This window comes from Salvelinus fontinalis, chromosome 1, assembly GCF_029448725.1.
Source record: "Salvelinus fontinalis isolate EN_2023a chromosome 1, ASM2944872v1, whole genome shotgun sequence".
NCBI classification, from domain to species: Eukaryota; Metazoa; Chordata; class Actinopteri; order Salmoniformes; family Salmonidae; genus Salvelinus; species Salvelinus fontinalis.
Genome location: NC_074665.1, coordinates 65,404,187 through 65,428,879, shown reverse-complemented (window position 1 = coordinate 65,428,879; position 24,693 = coordinate 65,404,187). Strand labels below are relative to the sequence as shown.

At 42.0% G+C, this 24,693-nt stretch overlaps 1 protein-coding gene across 1 annotated transcript in view; it reads left to right on the top strand.

Annotated features, from left to right (window-relative positions):
* prim2 (DNA primase subunit 2) overlaps window positions 1-24,693 on the top strand; it is a 112,423-nt gene that overhangs the window by 51,286 nt on the left and 36,444 nt on the right. The window contains exons 8-10 of the mRNA XM_055930051.1: window positions 16,004-16,071; window positions 18,744-18,816; window positions 20,632-20,817. Coding sequence (XP_055786026.1) covers window positions 16,004-16,071; window positions 18,744-18,816; window positions 20,632-20,817 — 327 coding nt within the window. The remainder of the gene's footprint in view (window positions 1-16,003; window positions 16,072-18,743; window positions 18,817-20,631; window positions 20,818-24,693) is intronic.

The window sequence follows — 24,693 nt, the reverse complement described above, 5'->3', positions numbered from 1 at the left end:
CACCTGTTAATTGAAATGCATTCCAGGTGACTACCTCATGAAGCTGGTTGAGAATGCCAAGAGTGTGCAAAGCTGTATACATTGTATGTATACATTGTATACATTGTATAACAATGTACTTTGTTGGTGTTTTAATAATAGGACCGTTCATAGTTGGTGTAAAAGGAACACTGTTTAACCCCCTATTGGGTTCTTGTTCCCGAGGTCACTAGGATGACCGCACCAGCATGTTTGTGATATTCTATTCCACCTGTAAAAACTCCACCTGGGCTGCTGCGGAGTCCTTTCCTTCCACCTTGATGAAGGCTTTCGCGTATAAAAGCCAACCGGATGAATATTTCAAAATTCTAATTATTTTTCACATTGCTTCTTGTGGTGAAGAGAGGCTGTTTAAATATTAAAGGCTTCATCTCCCCTCCCGGAGCAGTGCGGGTGAAAATCTTCACAAAGAGAGCCTGTGTCACATGAACAAGCAGGTTCCGCTCTGCCTTGTAGTCACTGTTATGGCATCCCATTAGTCTTCTCTCTTTTAAGATGAATTGCTTATTGAACTTTCAACGGTGTTCCGTTTAAAAAATATATATATTACTCTACATTAACCGCGTTGTACGTGTGTGAATCGCCTTGTTGCCAATGCATAGCTTGTGTGCTTGTGCACAATATACGTGGGTAAACATTGTTCGCAATTTTCCGATGGCGTACTTATAAATTTAGTTAATTTGCAATTGACAAACTAGAGAAGTGAGATGAATTTTAAAGATATTATTTATTGAAATGGAATTGTAAAGGTTTCTTTCGTGTATAGACACAAACACTACATGACCAAAATATGTGGACACCTGCTCATCGAACATCTTATACCAAACTCATGAACATTTGAATATTGAATTGGTCCCCCGTTTTGCTGCCTTAACAGCCTCTACTCTTCTGGGAAGGCTTTCCACTAGATGTTGAAACATTGCTGAGGGGACTTGCTTCCATTCAGCCACAAGCACATTACTGAGGTGGGGCACTGATGTTGGCCGATTAGGCCTGGCTCGCAGTTGGTGTTCTAATTCATCCCAAAGGTGTTTGATGGGTTTAGGTCAGAGCTCTGTGCAGGCCAGTCAAATTCTTCCACACACATCTCAATAAACCATTTCTGTATGGACCTTGCTTTGTGCACGGGGGTATTGTCATGCTGAAACAGGAAAGGGCCTTCCCCAAACTGTTGCCACAAAGTTGGAGGCACAGAATCGTCTAGAATGTCATTGTATGCTGTAGCGTTAAGATTTCCCTTCACTAGAACTAAAGGGCCTAGCCCAAACCATGAAAAACAGCCCAGACCATTATTCCTCCGCCACCAAACTTTACAATTGGCACTATGCATTCAGGCAGGTAGACTTTTCCTGGCATCCGCCAAACCCAGATTCGTACGTCGAACTTCCAGATGGTGAAGCTTGATTCATCACTCTAGAGAATGCGTTTCCAGCTTTACACCACTCCAGCCAACGCTTGGCGTTGTGCATGGTGATCTTAGGCTTGTATGTGGCTGCTTGGCCATGGAAACCCATTTAATGTAGCTTCCGACGACTTCTAGAGGCAGTTTGGAACTCGGTAGGAAGTGTTTCAACCGAGGACAGACAATTTTTACATGCTTTAGCACTCAACAGTCCTATTCTGTGAGCTTGTTTGGCCTACCACTTCACGGCTGAGCTGCTGACATTACCACTTCACAATAATAGCACTTCCGGTTGACCGGGGCAGCTCTAGCAGGGCAGAAATTTGACCAACTGACTTGTTGGTGCCACGTTGAAACTCACTGAGCTTTTCCGTAATGCCATTCTACTGCCAATGTTGGTCTATGGATATTGCATGGCTGTGTGCTCTTTTTTTTATATATATATATATACACCTGCCAGCAATGGGTGTGGCTGAAATAGCCGAATCCACTAATTTAAAGGGGTGTTCACATACTTTTGTGTATATATTGTGTATATGCCCATATAGCAGTTTAACCTAGTTTGAATTAGGCTGAAGGGGATTTTTTTGTGAGTAGCATGGACCAAATGTGTTTGAGGGTTTAATACCCAAACATAAACCATTAAATTAATTATATGTCGTTGGCGTTGTAGTTTAACCAAACACTAGGCCCAATTAATTTCTGAATAGAAAATGTAAGGCTGTAGCGACTGTCTAATCCACAAACAAGACCATACTTTACTCATTGGCCATTACGCTGACATATGACAACAAATGATGGACATCCTTTGGAGCTTGAGGATGCAGAACTTCCAATGCATTTCAGGCACGTTCAGTGACTACATGTCTCTCTGCCCTCAAACCTTTTTTTTTCACAGCCCATTTTGCCTTGTGAATATCACCGACTCTGGTGTCCCTAGATCTTGCCAGCCCATTAGGTTGTCCCTAGACCCGCCAGTATGTGGGAACTGCAGACATTTATGAAGTGTTGAGAGGTCCCTCTGCCCTCAGGGACATAACCTTCATTTGGCGTCCAATTGCCTTTTTCTTTGCTTTTGTTGTTGTACTGCACATGTTCGTCCAGGCCACACACCTTGCAGGTGTATCTGACATGAAGTGCACATGACATATGAAGTGCACATTTTAGGCCATCTTGATGCGCAGAAAATATGGAAATGCTTGACTTTTTCTGTCGCCATTTGCCTCAGTATATGAAAAGGTGCCTTTTTCCCCCTGTTTGTCCTCCAGCACTTTTAGTTCAGCACCTTGTAGATTGAGTACTGTGTCGCAACCTGACATGTAATGTTGCCATTGTGTTAACGCTTCTTGCTGGTCCCTAGAAGCGGGGAGTTGTGTTTGGAGACAGACAGTCTTTTCCCTTTAAGATGGGTGACCTTTAACTCATCACTGAGCCAGGGAAGAAATTGCTTCTGTGATCTACTGTGATATTTCACCATAGAGCACCAGCATTCCCCTCAGTTGTTCAGCATGTCTTACTCTGGCTGATCAAATAAAGGAGTGATGTTTTTCAACTATCCACTACTTCTTCCTTCTCAGATGAGTTTTAACGATCTGTTAAATGCACTATACAGACTTTTTGTTGAGTGATTTTAAATGCAATAAGGTCATTGGAATTTATACAGACTTGAAATGGTATTGAATTACATGCTTGTTTTTTTCTGATTTGTATTTTTCCTGTGAGAAGTGAGTGAAAGTAAAATGATTTAATTCATAATTGTTATCAAAGGTTAAATTCATGTATATAGAAGTTGATGCTTTGGAATTATTTCAAATGAATCCCATCTTGACCCTCTTGTACAGTTTGTGCATAATGTTGTTAACAGAATCATTATCTGGCCTTTTCTATTTCCTGGAGTTAAAGCCATGCTCTTAAGATGTGTGTACATGTGCATAGGTGTTCTGATGCGATGTCCACTTTCACACCTTTTGGTTAGGTGGTTACATTCAAATATCAGTAGCTCCGTTTGTGTAAAGTCAAGTGGTGATTCACAGTATTCAGACTTTTTTAAACGGTCCTGCACCTCTCATCAATTCATATGTCAGCCATCTGCATGGTCTGCCAAGCTTTAATGCCTACTCTGCACTTTCACTGCTGTCCCTGAGCCTCCCTGAATTAGCATAAAATGACATTTTGCTGTAATGCTAGCAAGACAGTTGGTGTTTTTAATCAATCAGCTCCTGAAAGCTCCTCTGTTCTAATTGGCATCATGGGGCTTCTTGGCTGAAATCAAATAAATAATGATGTTTATGCAGCAAGCTTGTGACTGGTCACCAAGGCCACAATGTGATTCATCATGACATTTTATTTTCAATAGTCTGTGAAAGTAGGGGATGCTGAAGGCAGCTACTCCCGCTGTAGGTTCATTTAACTCCATAAAGCGGCAATCAACAGTTGAAACCACAACAAAGCCAACTCCTCGCCTCTGTTTCAGTAAAAAGCTGAGAGATGGAGCCGGAGAAATGGAACCACTCTCAAATGTATAGACAGAGCTATGGATTTAAGGACTGACCATCCATGATATCAAAATGTTGTGTTTGTTTACAGCCATTGGAGTAAAACAAGGTTATTTTGGGTTCTGATGGGGGTATGACAGTTGAATTAAGCTTATTATGTATTTAAGTTTTTTTATATTCTTCAAGAATCAATGGCTACATTTAGAAGTCCAAAAAATGGATGTAGCAACTGCAGCTTGACCCTTTATGTCTCCCGCTGGCAACACATGTATAACATTTCATTTAGTTATTTACAATACAGTTTGTATTGTTGACACTCCATAAACAAATTCATTTGCATTGTGTTAGGCATAATGACTGAGTCTTTGTAGTAGAATATTCCCTCCCCTGTCTTCATTTTCCTCTAAGGTGGTAGTGTTGAGATGCTCAAGGCGTGGAGCTAGTGTTTCTTAGCAACCAGTTTTCAGCGTACCTGTCATTGCAGGCTTTAAACTAGTGCCCTCAGATACCCATACCACCAGAACATTGTCTCAATTCTAAATTAGTAGACACATTGCCATCTGCAGTGTCATTGTCAGAGCATGTTAACAATGCAATTTATTCATACAGGAACCATGCATGAGTGAAGCTGCCAATATTGAGGTGTGTTTTTAAAGAGGTATGTGTAATCATGCTACCACAGGGCTTGGTTAACCACCAATATACGTTGAGATAGTCCCTGTTCACTGATCATGAACACATTTCCCTATTGTATTCATTTTTTCCCTCAAATTTAACTTGTCAAATTATTTATTTGCTAGCTCTTCAATAACCATCAAAGCTCCTGAAATGAATGTGCACAGAAATAGCCAATATTGTGGATCTCTTGCAGTGTCGCAATTTCAGTACACCTTTACTCAACCCCTTGTGCTGAAACATCCATATCTTTGTTGGACAGATACCCTTCGCTGGTTCCGGATAGTGCATCTTGTCAAGTCAATTTCCGTATTACTGATTGCCTATCGAGATGCTGATGTCTCTGTCAACAAGGGGAAGATTACTTTCCGTCTTATATCCAGACCATTCTAATCCAACAGCCAATAAAGAGTGACATCTTGGGATTTGGAACCGCATCAGCAATCATCCTGCTTACAGCATTTCACGCCCCTAACATTCTTGGAGAATGTGTATGAGGGTTTTGTTTTCAATAAGGTTATCGCCAAGTCTAGATCGATGTCACAAACGATATTAAATTTAAATACCTAAGCTGATTTGATGGGGAGATATCAAACCGTAGGAACATCTGTGCCGCTTGAGAATTAAATGATGCATATATATCCCCAAGGTCTAAAATTCACTCGGGAGTAAAGTGAGCACATCTTTTGTTTTTGTGGTTGCATATGTTCAATATCGGGGTTGATATTATCTCAATTGTTTCCTAATGTAATGACCTTCCAGTTATACCACACCATTGGTAAATGCTGCATGCAAATGCTAGAACGGAGTCTCATGTTGAATGTGTTTGCATAATAATGAACACTAATACGGTACATTTTGGGGACCAATACCCATCACCCAAAACTGTATGTTTACATGCACACTTAATATACATACTTAATATTAAACTGATTATGGCATCAGTCATGTAAATGTTGTATTCCGATGTGGACTATAAGATAATCGAAGTAAGGATACACCGATTAAAACAACAGGTTTTCTGAGTAAGCTTTCATATTATTAGGAGATGTAAACAGCTTACTTGGCGTTCCAGCGGTGTATATGAGCTGCGCATGTGCTAGCACCGGTAGCACAAGCCTCCCTCATATGCGCGTGTGAAGTGAGTTCTGAAAGTATGCACGTTAGAAATAGTTCACATACAAACATTTTATGTCCGGACTCTGAAACAAATATTCTTTGGGAAAATAATACGGTCACTGTGGTAGAACGTTTATTTTATTTAGGTTCCATCAGGTAGCCTGATTTCCATGTAAACAGGATTATTAGGGAAATCGTGCTTCTTCCAAAGCATTTTAACGTTTTTAAATGAACTGTTACAGTTGAATTTCGGGAAGTTTACATACACTTACAGTGGGGCAAAAAAGTATTTAGTCAGCCACCAATTGTGCAAGTTCTCCCACTTAAAAAGATGAGAGAGGCCTGTAATTTTCATCATAGGTATACTTCAACTATGACAGACAAAATGAGTGGGAAAAATACAGAAAATCACATTGTAGGATTTTTAATGAATTTATTTGCAAATTATGGTGGAAAATAAGTATTTGGTCAATAACAAAAGTTTATCTCAATACTTTGTTATATACCCTTTGTTGGCAATGACAGAGGTCAAACGTTTTCTGTAAGTCTTCACAAGGTTTTCACACACTGGTATTTTGGCCCATTCCTCCATGCAGATCTCCTCTAGAGCAGTGATGTTTTGGGGCTGTTGCTGGGCAACACGGACTTTCAACTCCCTCCAAAGATTTTCTGTCATAGTTGAAGTGTACCTATGATGAAAATTACAGGCCTCTCTCATCTTTTTAAGTGGGAGAACTTGCACAATTGGTGGCTGACTAAATACTTTTTTGCCCCACTGTATGTTGGAGTCATTAAAACTCGTTTTTCAACCACTCCACAAATGTCTTGTTAACAAACTATAGTTTTGGCAAGTCGGTTAGGACATCTACTTTGTGCATGATACAAGTAATTTTTCCAACAATTGTTTACAGACAGATTATTCCACTTATAATTCACTGTATCACAATTCCTGTGGGTCAGAAGTTTACATACACTAAGTTGACTGTGCCTTGAAACCGCTTGGGAAATTCGAGAAAATGATATCATGGCTTTAGAAGCTTCCGATTTATTTCAAGGGCTACCTTCAAACTCAGTGCCTCTTTGCTTGACATCATTGGAAAATCAAAAGAATTCAGCCTAGACTCCAGAAAGAAAAATTGTCTGGTTCATCCTTCATACCACGTTCATCTGTACAAATAATAGTACGCAAGTTGCAAACCGTAGTCTGGCTACTGGTGCACTTCACAAAATAGATGGCATCATGAGGGAGGAAAAGTATGTGGATGTATTGAAGCAACATCTCAAGACATCAGTCAGGAAGTTAAAGCTTGGTCGCAAATGGGTCTTCCAAATGGACAATGACCCCAAGCATACTTCCAAAGTTGTGGCAAAATGGCTTAAGGACAACAACATCAAGGTATTGGAGTGGCCATCACAAAGCCCTGACCTCAACCCTATAGAAAATTTGTGGGCAGGACTGAAAAAGTGTGTGCGACCAAGGAGGCCTACAAACCTGACTCAGTTACACTAGCACTGTCAGGAGGAATGGGCCAAAATTCACTCAACTTATTGTGGGAAGCTTGTGGAAGGCTACCCAAAATGTTTGACTCAAGTTAAACAATTTAAAGGCAATGCTACCAAATACTAATTGAGTGTATGTAAACTTCTGACCCACTGGGAATGTGATGAAATAAATAAAAGCTGAAATAAATCATTCTCTCTACTATTATTCTGACATTTCACATTCTTAAAATAAAGTGGTCATCCTAACTGACCTAAGACAGGAAATTTTTACTAGGATTAAATGTCAGGAATTGTGAAAAACTGAGTTTAAATGTATTTGGCTAAGGTGTATGTAAACTGTAAACTGTATATCTGAATATCCACAGTCGTATTGCGTGCATGTAACCGTACTCAATGTCCCATGTTCTTTGCTTGTCATTTTGTCAAATGAGTAAAGGTCCTTAAGATGTATTTACTGAAAGATCTCTTTACTAGAGCTTCTAAACCCAGATCTTCTCTAAAGGGAATTGGTGTTTCTTGACACGTAACCTTTTTTGCTGCGATTGTGACATTTTCACCATTTCAGAAAAGTCTTTAAAACCTGGAGAACCACTGACTAGGGAATCATTAGATGCATGCAAATGAGCCATTTGTGAAGTCAATGTGATGTCGACCTTTGCAAACGTAGGCAGCTGGGATGTCATGACGTTCCCACAGACGCTCTTTATTGACCAACGCTCTAGAGATGAGTAACTTTGGAAACCGCCCCAACTCACTCCCCATCTTTCTCACCCCTCTCCTCCACCTCCTCCCCCTTTCGCTACGTGCTTATGCTTGGCAAGCTGTTTCCATGGAGCGCCAGTCCAAGGTACAGATGATCCATGCTGATGACGAAATGGAGCCAGGGCTAATGAGGGACATATGTTGTAACTGCCTCATTTATGAAGCATGCAGTCTTTCACAGTGCCACTGAAGTATCAATCTTTCTATAGTGCTCTTGGCTGGTTGAGGAGTCTCACCATTCAGCACCAGGTCTTAGGCTAGTTTAATTTCCCCAGTGTTGCATTACACTATCGCTGTCTGTGTGTAAGCTCATTAAGATATCCAACTGACTTTATTTGCTTTCAGATGCATGATCCCAGTCAGTCTTAGAAGGAAAACGTTGGATTCAAGTTCAGAGGCAGTCTGGTTCACAAGCCTCCCAAGTTTGGCTTTCAAGCCCTCTCTGTATCCAGATGGACTCTGGATGTCGACCAAATGGCACAATGGGGAACAGTGCCTCATACTAATAGTTTAGGGGCAGTGCCTAGCGCAATTCTGTCAGCGTTTCTTGAAACCCTGAAGTGATGACATTTTTTGAGACTGTTATTTGAATAGACTACACAATTATCATTGTAAAGATGAGGAAAAACGGTATTCTTGAGAACCTGTTTTTCTACAGTTTGGCCTGTTGGTGGAGCTGTCTTGTCATTATGTATTATTGCTTTCCAGTGAACCGCAGGCATTTTCCCTGAGTTCTCTCTCAAGTGCTTTTTATCTTCAGAAAGCAACCTATTTACGCCATTAAGTTGTAGATGATGGCATGTAGAAACATATTTTTTTTCCTTCAAATTGCTGAGGTTATTATGACAACCTTTCTGCTCAGAAATAGACTGAAGTGTTTTCCATTAAACTGTCAATACAGTTACTGTCCAATAACTGACCGGAAGAAACACAGACTATCATTTTCCACGTTTGTACATTGTATAGGGTCATATAGTGTCAGTCATATTAAAACTATTGTGAGCCACAGGGCAAATAATTAAACCAGCCCAGGGGTGTTGGGAAGAGCTTATGTGGGAAACATCAGTGCAACACTATAGTCCTGGGGAAATTCTGTATTGTCGTTAATATAATACAAGAAGGGATTTTAATTAGTGTAGCCAAATGTACTTAAATGCTTAACTCAGTTATTTGCACAGAATATGTAAAATTGCACCGTAAAGTGCTCTTGTGATATGCAAGCCAAATGTATGTTTAGATGTTTTTTCTTGAAGGCCCAGTGCAGTCAAACGGGATTCGCTGGTGTTTTTATATACAATTCCACACTGAATAATACTGTGAAAATTATGATAATTCCCTTTTAGTGTAAGCACTGTTTGAAAGACTATCTGAAATTTCAGCATGTTTTAGTGGAATAGAGTTTTGGCCTGCCTGGTGACATCACCAGTTCATAGACCAATAAGAAACATTTCCTAACCTCTCTGGCAATAACAGCTTGTTTTCAGTTTTCCCCTCCCCACTCAGACTCCCAGACAATCTTAACAAAATTCTTTCTTGAGAGAATGCTCTTTGCTAAGAAGCTATTTTTCATAATAAGGCACTTCATTCTTACCCAGAAGTTATTTGATATTGAGATTAACGGCTGCATTGGACCTTTTGATTAATGTTGTTTTCCCTCCACCCATAATTGTTTGCCAGAAAAACACTGGAACCTTTCATATTGTTATGAAACTTAAATGTTAAAGGGATACTTTGGGGTTTTGGCAATGAGGCCCTTGTTCTACTTCCCCAGAGTCAGATGAACTCGTGGATACCATTTTTATGTCTGTGTCCAGTATGAAGGAAGTTTGAGGTGGTTTCGGGAGCCAATGCTAACTAGTGTTAGCATCTAATTCTGAGGAAGTAGTTAAAGGACCTCATTGCCAAAATCCCGAAGTATCCCTTTAAGATCAAATAAAATGTTCTTTGTTTCATGCCTTGTAAACAACAGTGAAATGCATCCTTATGGGCCTTTCCCAACAATGCAGAGAGAAAAATTATAACACAAGGAATAAATACACAATGAGTCACGATAACTTGGCTATATACACAAGCTACCAGTTCCGAGTCGATGTGTAGGGGTACAAGGTAGATATGTACTTAAAGTTAGAGGTAAAGTGACGAGGTAACAGTATAGATATGTGATAAGTCAAGAGTTGGTAGAAAGAGCGTCAATGTAGATAGTCCGGGTAGCTATTTAGTTGAGTGATTTGATTTGAATTTATTAGACAATTTTTAAATGCATGCATGCATGCATGCATACATGCATACATACATACATACATACATAAACTCAGCAAAAAAAGAAAGGCCCCTTTTTCAGGACCCTGTCTTTCAAAGATAATTTGTAAAAATCCAAATAACTTCACAGATCTTCATTGTAAAGGGTTTAAACACTGTTTCCCATGCTTGTTCAATGAACCATAAACAATGAATGAACATGCACCTGTGGAACGGTCGTTAAGACACTAACAGCTTACAGACAGTAGGCAATTATGGTCACAGTTATGAAAACTTAGGACACTAAAGAGGCCTTTCTACTGACTCTGAAAAACACCAAAAGAAAGATGGCCAGGGTCCCTGCTCATCTACGTGAACGTGCCTTAGGCATGCTGCAAGGAGGCATGAGGAGTGCAGATGTGGCCAGGGCAATAAATTGCAATGTACGTACTGTGAGATGCCTAAGACAGCGCTACAGGGAGACAGGACGGACAGCTGATCATCCTCGCAGTGGTAGACCACGTGTAACAACACCTGCACAGGATCGGTACATCCGAACGTCACACCTGCGGGACAGGTACAGGCAACAACAACTGCCCGAGTTACATCAGGAACGCACAATCCATCCATCAGTGCTCAGATTGTCCGCAATAGGCTGAGAGAGGCTGGACTGAGGACTAGTAGGCCTGTTGTAAGGCAGGTCCTCACCAGACATCACCTGCAACAACGTCCGCTATGGGCAAAAACCCACCGTCACTTGACCAGACAGGACTGGCAAAAAGTGCTCTTCACTGATGAGTCGCGGTTTTGTCTCACCAGGGGTGATGGTCGGATTCGCGTTTATCGTCGAAGGAATGAGCGTTACACCGAGGCCTGTACTCTGGAGCGGGATCGATTTTGGAGGTGGAGGGTCCGTCATGGTCTGGGGCGGTGTGTCACACCATCATCAGACTGAGCTTGTTGTCATTGCAGGCAATCTCAACGCTGTGCGTTACAGGGAAGACATCCTCCTCCCTCATGTGGTACCCTTCCTGCAGGCTCATCCTGACATGACCCTCCAGCATGACAATGCCACCAGCCATACTCCTCATTCTGTGCATGATTTCCTGCAAGACAGGAATGTCAGTGTTCTGCCATGGCCAGCGAAGAGCCCGGATCTCAATCCCATTGAGCATGTCTGGGACCTGTTGGACCGGAGGGTGAGGGATAGGGCCATTCCCCCCAGAAATGTCCGGGAACATGCAGGTGCCTTGGTGGAAGAGTGGGGTAACATATCTCGCAGCAAGAACGGGCAAATCTGGTGCAGTCCATGAGGAGGAGATGCACTGCAACACTTAATGCAGCTGGTGGCCACACCAGATACTGACTGTTACTTTTGATTTTTGACCCCCTCTTTGATCAGGGACGCATTATTTCATTTCTGTTAGTCACATGTCTGTGTAACTTGTTCAGTTTATGTCTCAGTTGTTGAATTTATGTTCATACAAATATTTACACATGTTAAGTTTGCTGAAAATCAACGCAGTTGACAGTAAGAAGACGTTTCTTTTTTTGCTGAGTTTACACACACACACATTCATTCATAAAGGCGCTCCAGCCGGTGACGCATCCACATCCAATTTTAGAAAACCATCAAGGATAACGCAAAGCTTAAAATATTATTTCCATTGTGGTCCTAACGATACTGAACAAAAATATAAACGAAACATGTAACGTGTTGGTCCCATGTTTCATGAGCTGAAATAAAAGATCCCAGAAATGTTCCATACGCACAAAAGTTTATTTCTCTCCAATTTTGTGCACAAGTTTGTTTTCATACCCGTTAGAGAGCATTCCTCCTTTGCCACAATAATCAATCCTCCACCTGAATGGCATATCAAGAAGCTGATTGACCAGCATGTTTGCAGTTTTGTTACACAACACAATGCCACAGATGTCTCAAGTTTTTAGGGTACATGCAATTGGCATACTGACTGCAGGGATCTCCACCAGAGCTGTTGTCAGAGAATTGAATGTTCATTTTTCTACCATAAGACGCCTCCGTCATTTTAGAGAATTTGGCAGTTCGTCCAACCGGCCTCGCAACCGCAGACCACGCGTAACCACGCCAGCTCAGGACCTCCACATCCGGCTTCTTCATCTGCGTTATCGTCTGAGACCAGCCACCCCGAAAGCTGATGAAACTGAGGAGTATTTCTGTCTGTAATAAAGCCCTTTTGTGGGGGGAAAAACTCATTCTTAGTGGCTGGGCCTGGCTCCCCAGTGTGTGGGCCTATGCCCACCCATGTCAGCACGTGGGTGGGCCATGGATTGGGGCCTAATTTATTTATTTAAATTGACCGATTTTCTTATGAACTCTAACTCACTATAGCCATTAGAATTGTTGCTTGTTTAGTTTATTTGTTTTTAGTAGTCTTATGGCTTGGGGGTAGAAGCTAGTCCGGGTCCTATTTAGTTCCAGACTTGTTTCATCGCTACCACTTGCCATGTGAGAGCAAAGAGAACAGTCTGACTTTGGTGGCTGGAGTCTTTTGAAAATGTTTAGGGCTTTCCTCTGACACTGCCTGGTATAGAGGTCCTGGATGGCAATGTAGCTCCTTGTGGTCAGATGTCAAGCAGTTGCCATACCAAGCGGTGATGCAGCCAGTCAAGATTCTCTTGATGGTGCAGCTGTAGAACTTTTTGAGGATCTGAGGGGCCATGCAGAATCTTTTCAGCCTCCTCGGGGTAGAGGTTATTTTGTTTATCTTTATTGCGTTTCTTCACGACTGTGTTGGTGTATGTAGACCATGTTAATTCCTTAATGATGTGGACACAGAGGAACTTGAAGCTCTCTACCTACTCAACTACTGTACAACCCTGTCGATATGAATGGGGACTTGCTCAGACCTCCATTTCCTGTAGTCCACAATCAGCTCCTTTGTCTTTCAGGTCACTGACCTCCTCTCTATAGACGGTTTTGTCGTCAGTGATCAGGCATACCACCGTCGTGTTGTCAGATGTAATGATGGTGTTGAAGTCGTGCGTGGCCACGTACGACTGTAAATATGACAATGGTGAATGTGTTCTTGCCTACCTTCACCACCTGGGGGTGGCCTGTCAGGATGTCCAGGATCCAGTTGCAGAGGGAGGTGTTCAGTACCAGGGTCCTGAGCTTTGTGTTGAGCTTTGAGGGCACTATGGTGTCAATTAACAGCATTCTCACATAGGTGTTCTTCTTTTCCAGGTGGGAGAGGGCAGTGTGGAGTACAAAAAGGATTGCGTCATTTGTGGATCTGTTGGGGCACTATACGAATTGGAGTGAATTTTGGATGTTTGGGTTGATGTTGATGTGAGCCATGACCAGCCTTACAAAACATTTCATGGCTACAGATGTGAGTGCTACGGGGAGATAGTCATTTAGACAGGTTACCTTGGCGTTCTTTGGCACAGGGACTATGGTGGTCTGCTTGAAACATGTAGGTATTACAGACTGGGTCAGGGATAGTTTAAAATGTCAATGAAGACACTCACCAGCTAGTCAGCGCATGCTCTTAATACGTGTCCTGGTAATCCATCTGGCTCCCACGGCCTTGTGAATGTTAACCTGTTTAAAGGTCCTACTCACATCGGCTACAGAGAGCGAGATCGCACAGTCGTCCAGAACTGCTGGTGCTCTCATGCATGGTTGTCACTTGCCTCAAAGCAAGCATAGAAGGAATTTAGCTTGTCTGGTAGGCTCGCGTCACTGGGCAGCTTGCGGCTGGGTTTCCCTTTTGTAATCCGTGATAGTTTGTAAACCCTGCCACATCCGACAAGCGTCAAAGCCGTCTTCAAGTTAAACTGGTAGAGTACTGAAATACTTTTGCAAGGTTTTCCTCTTCCCTTTTATTAAAATAGTTGACTCCACGGATAGGCATGCTTTACAGCAATTGTCGTTGTTACACAGCCAAGTCCTTCTGCTTTGGCTTCATGAAGATATATATTATTTAATAAATATGAAGTGGCAGGGAGGCTTTGCAAAAATAGGATCGGAGTCCAATCCGGTATCCAATCAGGATCAAATATCCATGTGCAGAAAGTAGAGCAGGACGTGATTGTCATGGTAATGAAGCTGGGGAGGGAGGACACTGTCCTTCTCCGGTCAGTGTATGAGATTTATCTTTTGTCTGGCTCCTCTACAACGGGACAGGCTGACCCCACTCTGTTAGACTTCAGAAATTGGGAGTCACTCCCATTCGTCGTTCGTGGCAATTATCCGGTTCACCAGCCGCTGCAATGGGGTAATGGACCCTTTCCTTCCACCCATATAAGTGTGCCATTGTGGCTGTTGTGTGTTATTAGAATGGCGATTCTCTTCCGTCAAGGACAGTGAGGGGATGTCACAGAAAGCGTGTAATTAAAAGAGCGTCAAATTCAAAGCTGGATCCCCATCTGACTAGATTTCCCCGCTCAGTCATTTTTGAGTTCAAGAGACAAAAATATTTTTCTGTTTTCAGTGTCTTTTTTTCACTCTTGCATCTACAGTTGTTAGGATGCAATAACATTTGTACGGTATCAATTTATGGCTGAGGTGTCAAGCAAGCCCAATTGTTCTATTCTGCTTAACCTTTTGGGATTGAGAAATCTGATCAGATTAAAAACATAGGCTTTTTTAAATAGTCATTGTAGATAGCAGAAAACCCATATCATGATTGTTGAATTTGCAATATATGGTTAGATATATGTTTAGTATGCTTAAATTGTACCTGCACAGCAAGGCCTACGTTTTTTAAATGCTTATACTTAATGCCAGCATGCAGTTGATCAATAAACATGAAAAATGAAGCAATCAATGGGGTGAGCAGCTGTTGTAGGTAAGTGTACAAAGGAAGTGAACACTGACCCATGTGTCAGTAAATCTGTCTCCAGCTCCATGAGACAAGACATCCTTTACAGTTTGCAGCGTCAGGTTTTTTTTTTTAACGTCTGGCTCTTAATCTCTGAAAGGTACCGCATATGATCTGGAGGCGTTGATCAATTGACTGAAAAGCGCACAGTGGACTGGCCACGGTATCCAATTTGTCGGCGCTTCAATAGTTTGATCAAGCTCACAATGCCACGTCTCTTCATCATTGTCTCTGTTCTAGCTCCGCTAAACAGATATCCTGTCACGCTGGTTTCAGCATTAATTGATGACCCTTGCAGGGCGAAATATCTGTATGTGCTTTAATTGTTTCGGTGGCCATTTTAGACCTCGTTGGATCCATACCTTCTAAGTTTAGCATCTCTGCGTCTTTTCTAAAGGCCTGAGGAAGTTTAAGACTTTCTTGGGGCATTTCTTGCTTGTTCAATTTTATAAACATGTTTTAAGACTGAATCGCGTTAGAGCTTGGTGCGGAAACTTCCAAGTGGAAGCTTTCCCAAGTCGGATGCTTATGGGATATTCGTAAATAAAATTGAGGGTGAGAATTATGTAATTTGTGCAGAGAGGGATAAAAGGCTCTTCGTGGTTGAGTTTCATAAAATATCTCTTGTGTAAAACATTAATCACCATCGCTGGGTTGGTGTCCCAATTCTTCCAACTGGCAAGGATAATAACACTGCCTCTCTCCATAAGCCATGGAGTGATGTAATTTCAGTGAGGGTGTTAAACTTTGTAAGACCTTAGCTTTATCCTCTGCTTTTTAGATTGAAGTATTATTACAGTAACATTCAATTGTTGCAGCAACTTTCAGCAATGTTCACTGATGTTTTCCAAACATGTTGATGTGCTGCTGTTTCTCATGTGGTGCCCTTTTTTTCTTTGCAGCTGACAGCCCGCTCCCTACCGGCAGTGCAGTCTGATGAACGACTCCAACCTCTGCTTAACCACCTCAGGTAATTGGCATCATTAGTAGCATTATTGCTTTTTCTGCTGCTGCTTTAGTTTATTCATTATGACAATATAGTCATTATGGTTGCACTCCCAAAAAATACAGCTTGACAAAACTAACGGGGCATGCAGGAACCCGATTGAAAGGGTACTGAAATAACTGTGGTGAACTCACACCTTGAGTCCTCTGTTGAAAAGATGCTCCCCCCTCCAAAAAAACCTGTACTTATTTATTTTTAAGTTCATTTCTAGGTCGACTCAAATTCACTTCACAAATGTTCCTGAATCCGCTTTGTGTTCCACGTTTCCCAGAAAAGGCCTAATGTTCCGAACGCTAGATTCCCTCTGAGACCGTGTCCCCTCTGTCTCCGAACACTGTGATAATGGAACGCAAACAGCAAGGCTAATGTGTCAACTGGAAGCCAGGGATTTTATTTTTAGAGCCGGGCCCCGGCAGTATCCACCCACCCATGACCGACAGACTGCCTGAGCAAAATAAAGGCAAGGAATCCCTCTGTATCGCCACGACGACCTCTGCAGATTACTATTTCCCACAATCTCTTTTTTTCTCCCTCCTTCAAATCTCTTCCACACATGCTCTCTTTCAATGGCTTTCTGAAATAGCCTCAGGCATAGTCCCCTGCTCTGTGTAGGAGTGATCCAACCTGGGCCCTACAGGTCTAAAGCCCATCCTGGCTTTCAGAAAAGGACCCACCAGGAAGTTCTGGGCTAGGTTAAAGCCCCTCCACCTGCGTCTCACTGGCCATCTAGCCCCCCCTGCAGCCTTCAATGATTGTAAAGGATAGGGAAACAAGAGGCCTTCCCCAAAGGCAACTCTACCAACCAGCTGTGTCATTTGGTTTTTAATGAAGCCCGATTGAGGCCTCTTTTAATTGGATCCGTCATTGCAGGCACTTAGGTTGTTTCGACTGCAGAACGCTTCCCACTGTGTTGCAATGCATGGCTATGCATGCTGGGGCAGCCAGATAAGGTAGTGTCATGGGGCCAGCTTGTGCCCTCGAAACAAACCCGTGTCCTCAAGCAAACTAGCTGTTGAATCGAAACGGGAAAACAAGAGGACTTGGACACAGAAGCGATAGCTGGCAGGGCCCCGCTCCATCAGAATTGAGCAGGCAGCATAAGTCCAAAGCCTGTGCTTGGACCGTCGGTCGCTGGGTCCCACAGATGATTCCATTTCACTTTGAGACGTTCTGTGGTAAAAGCTAGATTACCAGGGAAGGATCCGGTTTCATCCGCGGCCAAAGTTGTCTTTGTATCTCTGGGAACCACAAATGTGGCTTAACCGATTTTCAAAAGGCAGCTTCTGGAGTGCATCATTGATCCCCCTTTAAACTAATGTACACCACCTCTCCTTTAGAATTTAAGGCATACAAGGGAAACTCAAGAAGTTATTAGGACATACATTCTGAATGATGAATGTGTCATATTTGATTAAAAACAGTTATAATTCATTATAATTTTCCATGAAATTACAAATTCTAGATATTGGTTTACTGTAAGTTAACATGATAAATCAATTAGATGAAATGTCCTCATCTAAGTAGCTTGCAGATATAGTTAAGAAACTTGTGCCAGTCAATGGCACTGAGGTTTACACCGTTTTAGTGATGCCGAAAAAGGACCTTGTTTAAACACATTTCTTTTAAATGATCGCCATCTGACCCAATATATTGTGTAAATGTTGCCTCATGGGCAATTAGGTGGTCCAGGCCTCTAATCTAAGTCAAAGGATATGGTTTTACAAACCTGATTAGCCCGTAACCCGGCTGTTGAGCTCCATTTAATCGAGTGGCCTTTCAAATGGCATTTAGTCTCAATTTCTGTCATCTGGATTATATCAGTGCCGTAAGACTCTGTGATCGGAGTGAGAAGACGCACCTCACATTTATTAAGCTTTCGTAGGGTAAATAGGGTTTTGACCTTTACCCATGGCATCAAATCAAGATGCCTAAATTAGGCAATTTGAGAGGACGCAATATTTAGATTTTGAAAGTGTGTAAATGAATGTATCTACCTGCAATTTTCAGACAGTCAAGTGTTTTGGTAACTGGGTAAGATTACGAAGGTTGTGTAATACATAGGATCTCTGAGGATCCTCTTCATTGAACAGCTGTTTTTTGGCAAGGCATACTGAAGTTGCACGAAGACAAGTCAGTTCATTTATGGAGGGCTCCTGTTCAAATGTCAGGCACTGGTAAATCAATCACAGATATCGATCAGTGGGATCTATCTTGACCAATGTAACATTTTGCTGGGAGGGACAATAGAAATGGATACAACTGCAGAACATGCAGGAAGAATATAACTTTTGACTTATTCCAGAAACATGGTCACTGGTCCCCATACTTTATTTGAGAAACATTGAACATTTCCATTTGGGACTTATTTCCCAAATGTAGGGGCATTTGTCTCTGCAATCTACCATTCAATGAAATAAGTTAGACTTAATTTCTGTGTAGTGCACAATTATAACTTTCTATGAGGACTGCAGAGAGTAAGCTTGTTATCATGGACTCTGATCCCTAACCATGTAACCATGTCCTGCTGTTGCACTTTGTAGGCTCATGACTGTTATTTATCTGGACCTATTGTTATAGACAGGAGTCATCTATTTTCTCTTTGCCCCTCTCTTGTTGGTCCATTTCTGTCCTTGTAGCCATGCTTACGTGGGTCAGGACTACAGCATACAGAAGAGTATTGGGAAAATTTCTTTGGAGCAGATCGATCCGGTGAGTATGCATTGAAACACAAAGGGCACATTTATACTAGGGATGACAAGTAAGATGGAGGATGTTGAATATATCAGAACTGTAATGTAAACGGTCATAGGTGGACAGAAGTGCTGCTACAGTATCTCAGTATTGGTCCATACTGTATGTTTCCATCAGTAGTGGAGGGTAAACGCCTTTTACGGGAAAAATGCATAAACAGTATATAAACAGTATAGGGAGTGTTTCTTTACTCACCGCGAACCGAGGTCAGCGTTTACTGTTTTATTACCACTACATCGCTGCTTTCCCATACTAAGACCTCCTTAGGATCACAAACAAGTAGCTAGTTCACACACAGTCTTAGAGTCCTTTTTAAATTCTTCTCTATTGAATGCACAGGGTCATGTCATGCTTATAAGTTTTGGCAAATTGTCTCTTCAGTCTTCACAAGGATTACTGTTTGAAAGGCAGAAGCGCTCAAATTTCATACCTAATGTCTTTGCATTAGCGACACAGCCGTTGTCTACATGGACATTCAGAAGGGATTCCGAAGGGGTTTTTAATGAACCATTGTGGTCTCTCATAGGGGCAGTTAAACTGACCTAGGCCACAGCTCAGCTCAGCCTCACTGCATTCTTCACTTTCTCCATTTCAGAGACCACTGCTCTTCCAATTAAGTGGCTCGTCAGCAAATGCTAATTTTGTCCTTCAGATTTTCCTTGTATTTAATCGCCGTCAACGGAAGTAATGTATCAAATTAGAAGCCCTTTTACGATCTGGTGCATAAACAAGAACATTTCCGTTCAATCAACGGACTCGACTCCAAATGTTTGCATTCAGAATGAAACGTTCCCTGCCCCCAATACAACAGGAAATGTCACCCACACAAGGTTTTGTTTTCTCTTTCTATGCAAAACATATTTAGTACTACATTTTTCAGTTGCAAAATCACAGCATTCTTTCTAAGCGTGCTAACGCAGGAATGGCATGAAGGTGAGCAGGAAATGGATAATAAACCAAGGCTATCCGTCGATCAGGAAAGCAGCTTTTGTCTGCTCTACTGGCCAGACTTTCCTCTACTACTTGGTCCTGTCGTGTGGACGAACGAGACTGAGACCTGAGGGCTTTAAGCTCTTTGTGACGTTGTGCTCAAAAGATTGGTAAACCTGATGATAACTGGTGCTGTCTCCAACCTCACAGTAGTAGACTTGAACTACCAGAATTAAAAGTCTGTGGCCTTGGATATATATATTTTTTTCTACCTCTGATCGGCACCTGTGATGTTGGCCTTGAGCTAAGAGTGGCTAATACAGGACCTTGTGATACCCAGACGGCTGGGCTAGACAGGCACCGCAACTCCTCTCTCCCGCTGGTCTGCTAAATCAGCGTTCCTCCTTATCAGCCATTAATAATATGTTTTATTTATAACGAACTTTTCATTACATCTCTGTGCTATTGTGAGGGCATTAAAAATAAAATGGGAACATGGAACAAGATAGGAAAGTCTACAGGAAGGCAATTGTGTAGAGGTGCATGTGCTTTATTTACATGATATTGAGCTGTATTAATTTCACAGTACCACCGCAGCTTTAAGTGATAAGGAAGCCAGGCCTAGATACATTTTTAGCTTAGTCTGGATTAGGATATCGCAGATGACATAACAAACTGGCTGCATGTCTGTGCTTTCATAGAGCAAAAATAAAATATGGAATATGGAGTCATTGGTGGAGTAAATGGTTAATTCCATGCAGCTTGTTGATTGCATTACTGCCATGGTAGAGTGAGATAGTTGACTTGCCTTTTGCCTGCATATGTTAATGTCTCTTCCTCTAGCTATCGGCCAAGTCCTACCCCCTGTGCATGAGGCAGCTCCACCGGGGGTTGAGGGACAGCCACCACCTCCGCCACGGCGGGCGCATGCAGTACGGACTGTTCCTCAAGGGCATCGGCCTCACTCTGGACCAGGCCCTGCAGTTCTGGAGGTCCGAGTTCGTCAAGGGCAAAGTGGACGCCGACAAGGTAACCTTCTTGGATTTGATTTGAGTTTGATTTCAAATTAATTAGATTTAAAAAATGCGTGTAAAACTGCTCCAGCCAGAGACAACAGTACATACATAAAATTGAGGCGATCCTCTCGGGTGCGTAACAATATGTTGAGCCTATTGCCAGTCCAATTTCTCAACTAGTAATATTTTGAAGTAGGAAGGAAATTAATTGTACATGGATAATAACCACAATGTATTCACAAAGAAAAGCTCAAGTTACTCGGGTTGGTTCTATGGCCTAAATGTCCTCATACTTTATAGTTGTATTGATGGCAGAGATGAAGTTCTGCCCTTCCTCCAGGATATTCATTCTAGAATTGTCAGCGAATGCACCTCTGTTATGATTCCGTCTTACTTCATGTCTACGGTACATTCAACAAGAAAATGACTGTCCTCAGCTGAACTAGTCTCTCCCGGTTTCCACTTCTCATTCTGCATCTGAACTGTTCTTTCCAATTGATCCTCAATCCCCAGAACCCTGATGAGGTTCCCATCTACCTTAGGGGAGGTGTTTTGAAAGCTGATACATTTGAATATAATCCTCTGTCAAGAGATTTGAGCGCTCACTCAAGCTGTTCCACTGTAAATTCCTTTATCGTTCAAGTGGAATTTCACCTCAGGCTCAGCTGGAGAATAACACCACCCACTTCCCAATTTTTCGCCCACTCAAGTCTTGGACACTCAATGTCTGCTGTATCTCTGGCTGTTAAAGTGAAACTCACCCCGATAGTGCATCCCTTAGTTAGATCAAGTGTGCTGGTCTTTCTCTTTTCTAGTTGTATACATCCATGGCGGTAATGTTAGTGGCTACTGTATTTCGGGTAAGAGCTTCAATTTGTGGCAGTACGGTATGGTTAGTGTGTTGTTGACTGGCTGATTGCGCGTACCTGTTATGTGAGCAGTTATGGTGGGTAAACAAATGAAATAAAGCAGCAGTTTTAGAAACTTTAGAATTTTAGAATGAAAAACGTTTTGAGGGAGTTTGCTCACTCTTTTTAGACCCACATTTTCAGGAGGATAGCGAATTCATACTAGGGGTGAAGGATAGATTTTCTAATCTGCATTAACGATATGTGTATGAGGATTCTGCAAGTATTATTTCCAAGCAGGATACATAGGCTAGAATGTATCAACAGCACATACGTAACAGTTATGCTGTAGGAGCAGCATAATTCATTTACGGGAACCTTTTTGTACATTTATATTTGTACTTGAATTTTCAGTTGAGCTTGAATAATTTATGGATTAAGAAAACAACATGATTTGGTGAAAGAAAACCAATACCATACTTCTGGAAGGTAATGTTTGTTTCTTCGTGAGCTGTGTTATCTTGCAAATGAGAAGAATATACCACAAAATGAATAATGTATGCTTTTAAAGTGCTTTGACTGCAGCAATCGTATTAATCAATGGAGGGCTAGAAATACAGGTGTTACATTGTGACAATACAAGGACAGGTGGAGGAGGGATAAGATGTGTGTTTATGCACTTCCAGTAATGTAAAATGAAGAAGAAACACAATGGTTCTCTTTCTGCAGATACTGCTTTTTCGTTGATTGTTTAAAATTGTGTGCAATTTTCAGTGACAACACTGCAGAGAAAATGCGTGCCTTTGCCACTTTGTCTTTGTAAGAGCAAAAATTAAGATCTAGCTGAGTAATTTTGGGACAAGATGTGTTTTGAAGCACCACTTTAAAAAAATGTCCTCAATAAGGAAGACAAATGTCGACAGATTACTGTAGTTTCACAATATTAATTGACATGCCCAACACAAGCAGATAGATTCAAACAGGGTCTTAGAAATTGGAATTGTCTTACAGGTTTTAATCAGAATTAGACACCATACATTTACATTGATGTACTCCTACTTGATACGAGTTAGACTAGCTAATCATGGAAATTAACATTTTAATATTATGTACATTCGAGTTTCACTTTGTGGTCAATGTCCACCCAGTAACACCATTTGACTGACGCTTGAATTTCTACACTCACTTTCACACTGCAGTGTATACTTACTGAGCTGCCCTTCGATTTCGAAATTGGGAGGGAAAAGTCATGTGAAGTAAGTCAATACTGTATATTTTGACATATAAATATACATTGATTTCTAGCAGCACTCTGCTCAAACACCTGAAATTAAATTATTTCTGTGAACACTTCTCCCTGCACACTTCTCAACTTTCTGACTGACTTAGGCATCCAGTAGATTAGGGTCATTGTGAGACACCTTCAAGACTGGCCTTTTCCACTGAGACTTCAGCAGTACAGCGTGGCGAACAAAACATTCGCCTTGCTGTACTGGTTTCTATGGAGGCACGCCACAGTTCAGAGTTGCTTTGACTTCACTACTGCAAAGCCACTTTCACACACTCTCTCAAAAGCAATGAGGGTGTCCTTTTCCCATTCCTCCAGCTTCACTTCCTCCTCCTCCACATCCCCCATCCTACAGTAGCCTCGCACCATTTGTCCTGTTTAAGCGGCTCCCAACCCAGGCGGGCGGACAGATTCTCTGCCGGTCATGGAACGCCACTCCTCAAAGTGACCTATTTTCAGGGTGGCCAGGTCCCCTCTGTCTGCCCTCTCAGGTGGAACCTGGACTGCGGCACACACAAAACCCAGGCCTTTGTCCCACGGTGGAGGAGGCAGCAGAGATGCAGGCTGGTGCCAGGCAGGTCGCGGCTCTCCCATTGATGTATGTGCCGTTTGTGGCAGGCTGCATAAAGCCTCCCCATTTAGCATGTGGCTGGCGCGGGGGGAGAAGATTGGAGCCAGCGAGGCTGAAACGGCCTGCCTTGGCTGCCAGAGCAACCTAATGTTACAGAACAGGGAGGAAGAAAATTATGGAAGCGAACGTGATCGCCATTGATTTCTGGGTTTCTCCGGAAGATATTAATTGGATGACTATTCTCTTTTGTTCTGCTGTTTTGCGGTCATGATGACTCTGAGTACTTGGCTATGATATCGCACGGTCGCCCTTTATACTCATACCCGTTTATGACTTGAACATGGCAGATTTGGACACCAATAAGCGCCTAAATTGGAACGCAGTGGCTGTACACTAACATGCTATACATGACGTCAGAGCTGAGGGTCGCCGCTTCACCGCTCTGTATTTTTTTGGACTGACAGCCGGTCTGAACTTCAGCGCTGCACGTGCAACAAGAAGTTGACCCCTGCTGGTAATTGGGCAACTTTTGCACATTTTTTGTTTCCTGAGTGAAGGAAATGCTGTAAATTACGAGGACTCAATGTATTTTGGAAGATGATCCAGTACATTGAGGATAATAATAAATACCGCTTTGACGTCATAATGTGTAATTATGTAAGCCAAACACCCGAGTCCAAATGTGTAATTTAAATTTCCATATCATAAAACTCATGTAATATACAGTGTCAACATTTATGATCACAATGTTTGATGTACAGTTACAAGATGACATGGCTTATACTCTGGGTTATCCTGAACACAATGAGCTAATGTTTGTTGTACTGTGAACACAATTTGCAGTGGACCACGCAGCTGAATGCACTTGCCTTGTGAAAGCCTAACACTGTAAGATTGTATTTTGCTAGTCATGCTGGCAATAGAACAAGCTTTCAAATGATGCCCACCTGACCCAGATTGCGATTTTATAATATACCGTTTTTGGATTGCGTAAACAACAGTAATTGTGTAAAGGCGGGGAAGCAGGGTTGTGTTCCAATCAAAACAACTACAAGTGTGCTTGCTGTAGTTCCTCAATGGCACAGCTAGCAGAGCCACAAAAACACCTTATAGGTGAAGACTCTTCTTTGAGTCATAAAAGTGCATTGGAATTACTTTGGAACTGTGCACACTTTGGAGAGG